We start from the raw sequence: 2,152 nt of genomic DNA, 5'->3' as shown, positions 1-2,152 counted from the left end.
GGGGGTGTGCCCGGCCCCGCTCCTGACCCGCGCCCTGCCCCGCCCGTGCCCGCAGGTGGTGAGCGACACGCGGCGCCCGTCGGACGTGGCCTGGTTCCGGGCGGCCTACGGCCCGGCCGTCCGCACCGTGCGGGTGCAGGCGTCGGAGGCGACGAGGACGAGCAGGGGCTGGGCCTTCGTGGCGGGTGAGCGGTGCTGAGGGCCCCGGCGCTGGGACGTTTCTGACCCTGTGCTGCCCCGGGGCAGGGGCGGCGGAGCTGCTCGGGGGGCTGCAGCTCCCCGGCCTGGCTCTGCCCCCCGGGACGGGGCGGGCCTGCCCAGCCCTGCGGCAGCGGCAGCGGCCTCACTTCGGCCCCTTCTCGCCAGGGGTGGACGACGCAGAGTCCGAGTGCGGCCTGGACCAGGGCCTGGCCTTTGACTGGACCCTGCACAACGACGGCGACGCCACAGCCCTGGAGCGCCAGTTGCGGGCCGTGCTGCGGGCCGTCCAGGACCAGCTCTAGCGGCGCCGGGGCCCTGCCGTGAAGCCGGAGCCGCTGAGGCAGGCCCAGGAAGCCCGAGGCTGGCCGGAGAGCAGGGCTGCGGGGCTCTGGCCCATGACGGGTATCCTGGAGGGAGCTGGTCCCTGCAGGGCTCTGCCCCGCCCCGGGCGGGGGGCGGAGGTCAAGCGCCGGTGGAGCAGGCCCCGGAGCGCCGTGGCCGGCGGGGGCGGCAGCGCCCAGATGAGTCCCCGGGGCACTGGGGCGGGTGTCGCTCCCTTGTCTGCCACCAGGGGGCAGGGCGCCCCCGCCGGAGCTGGTGGCGGGCCGGGCTGCACCGCTGGAGCTGGTGTCGCTGCAATAAAGGTGACGGGTGCGAAGGGCCGCGCCTCTTCTGTTCGGGGGTGGTCGCGGCCCGGGGGCGGGGGGCTGGCCCCGCCGCTGCGGCTGGAAGGAGGGCCGGCAGGATCGGGGCCCTGACACCTCCGGGTGGCAGCTGAGCTGAGCTCACAGGCAGAGGAAGCTGGTGCTGGGTCCGCGGGGCTCGTCGGTGCCACCGGGCCTCCCGGCGGGCGTGGAGGAGCAGCACGGGGCTGGGCTGGGGGCTGCAGGGAAAGGAGAAGCCCGAGGGCCGCCTGGAGCCCTGCGGCAGGTCCACGTGGAGGCCGCCTGTCGCGGCTGCAGCAGCGTGGAGACGCGGGACTCCGGGCTGAGGCTGGGCCAGCTGGGGCGGGGGGATCCGACCGGGGTGGGGAGGAGGCGGGATGACAGCTGGGCTCCTGCTGCCGCCAATTCCCCCCGGATTAGCTGCTCCTGCGCTAAAAGCTGGCGCAGCTGGAGCGCGGCTGCGGGAGGAGGGGAAGGGGGGGCAGAGGACGTCCCCGCGGGGCTGCTCAAGGTGACACGTGTAGGTGCGGGGGGCGCTGGGCTCGGAACCGCCCCCAGCAGCCCTGGGCCAGGAACAGGCTCGGGCCCTGCTGCGTCCCTCGGGCCGCTGGCTGCGGGAGGTGGGGCCCCTGCCCCGGTCAGGGGCGGCAGGGCCCGACCCTGCGTCTCCGCCCCGCACCGGAGGGCGCGGCCTCGAAGGCCCCGGTAGCTCCCGACTCCGGCCCGGCCCGGCGGCGTGGGAGATTAGCGGAGACGTCCAGTCGTCCCCGCGCCGGGGCGGCTCCACTTGCTGCTCCTTCCCCGGCGGGCTCCGGCGCGCACAGGGCGGGACGCGACTGCAGCGGGCAGGGACCCCCGGGCGCCGCCGGCCGCTGACCTGCAGCCCCGCGGGGCCGAGATGCGGAGATCGCGGGCGGCAGCGGGAAGCAGCCGCCTGGGGAGCAGGAACCCGCCGGAGCGGGGAGACCGCGGGCGTCCGGGCTCCTGTCCCCGGCTCCAGCCCACGGGACCCGGCCCCCGCGGGCAACGGAACCCAGGAGTCCTGCTGCGGGGCGCGGCCGCGGGCAGGTGGGGGGGGCTTCTGCCGCCCTCGCGCCGAGCCGCTCCGGCTCCCGCAGCTCCATCTGGGGCCGCCGGCGCCGCAGCCGGATGCAGTGTCCATGGCAACCCCCGGTTCTCACCTTGGCGGGGCGGGGCTCACGGCATCACGCACGTCCCCGCCGCCGCCCTACGGAGCGGCCCCTGCCCCGGGCCTAGCGCTGCTGCCGAGGCGGGGGATCCCTGCG

General features: G+C 77.2%; 1 protein-coding gene across 1 annotated transcript in view; it reads left to right on the top strand.

The window, feature by feature from the left end:
• Window positions 1-521, top strand: part of PMVK (phosphomevalonate kinase) — a 1,202-nt gene extending 681 nt beyond the window's left edge. The window contains exons 2-3 of the mRNA XM_019556850.1: window positions 56-185; window positions 367-521. Coding sequence (XP_019412395.1) covers window positions 56-185; window positions 367-503 — 267 coding nt within the window. The 3' untranslated portion in view covers window positions 504-521. The remainder of the gene's footprint in view (window positions 1-55; window positions 186-366) is intronic.
• Window positions 522-2,152: the final 1,631 nt, after the last annotated feature.

This window comes from Crocodylus porosus, unplaced genomic scaffold (genome assembly GCF_001723895.1).
Source record: "Crocodylus porosus isolate Cpor-Errol unplaced genomic scaffold, CroPor_comp1, whole genome shotgun sequence".
In the NCBI taxonomy this organism is placed as follows: Eukaryota; Metazoa; Chordata; order Crocodylia; family Crocodylidae; genus Crocodylus; species Crocodylus porosus.
Note: the sequence above shows the minus strand (reverse complement) of the source record. Positions and strands in the feature narration are given on the sequence as shown.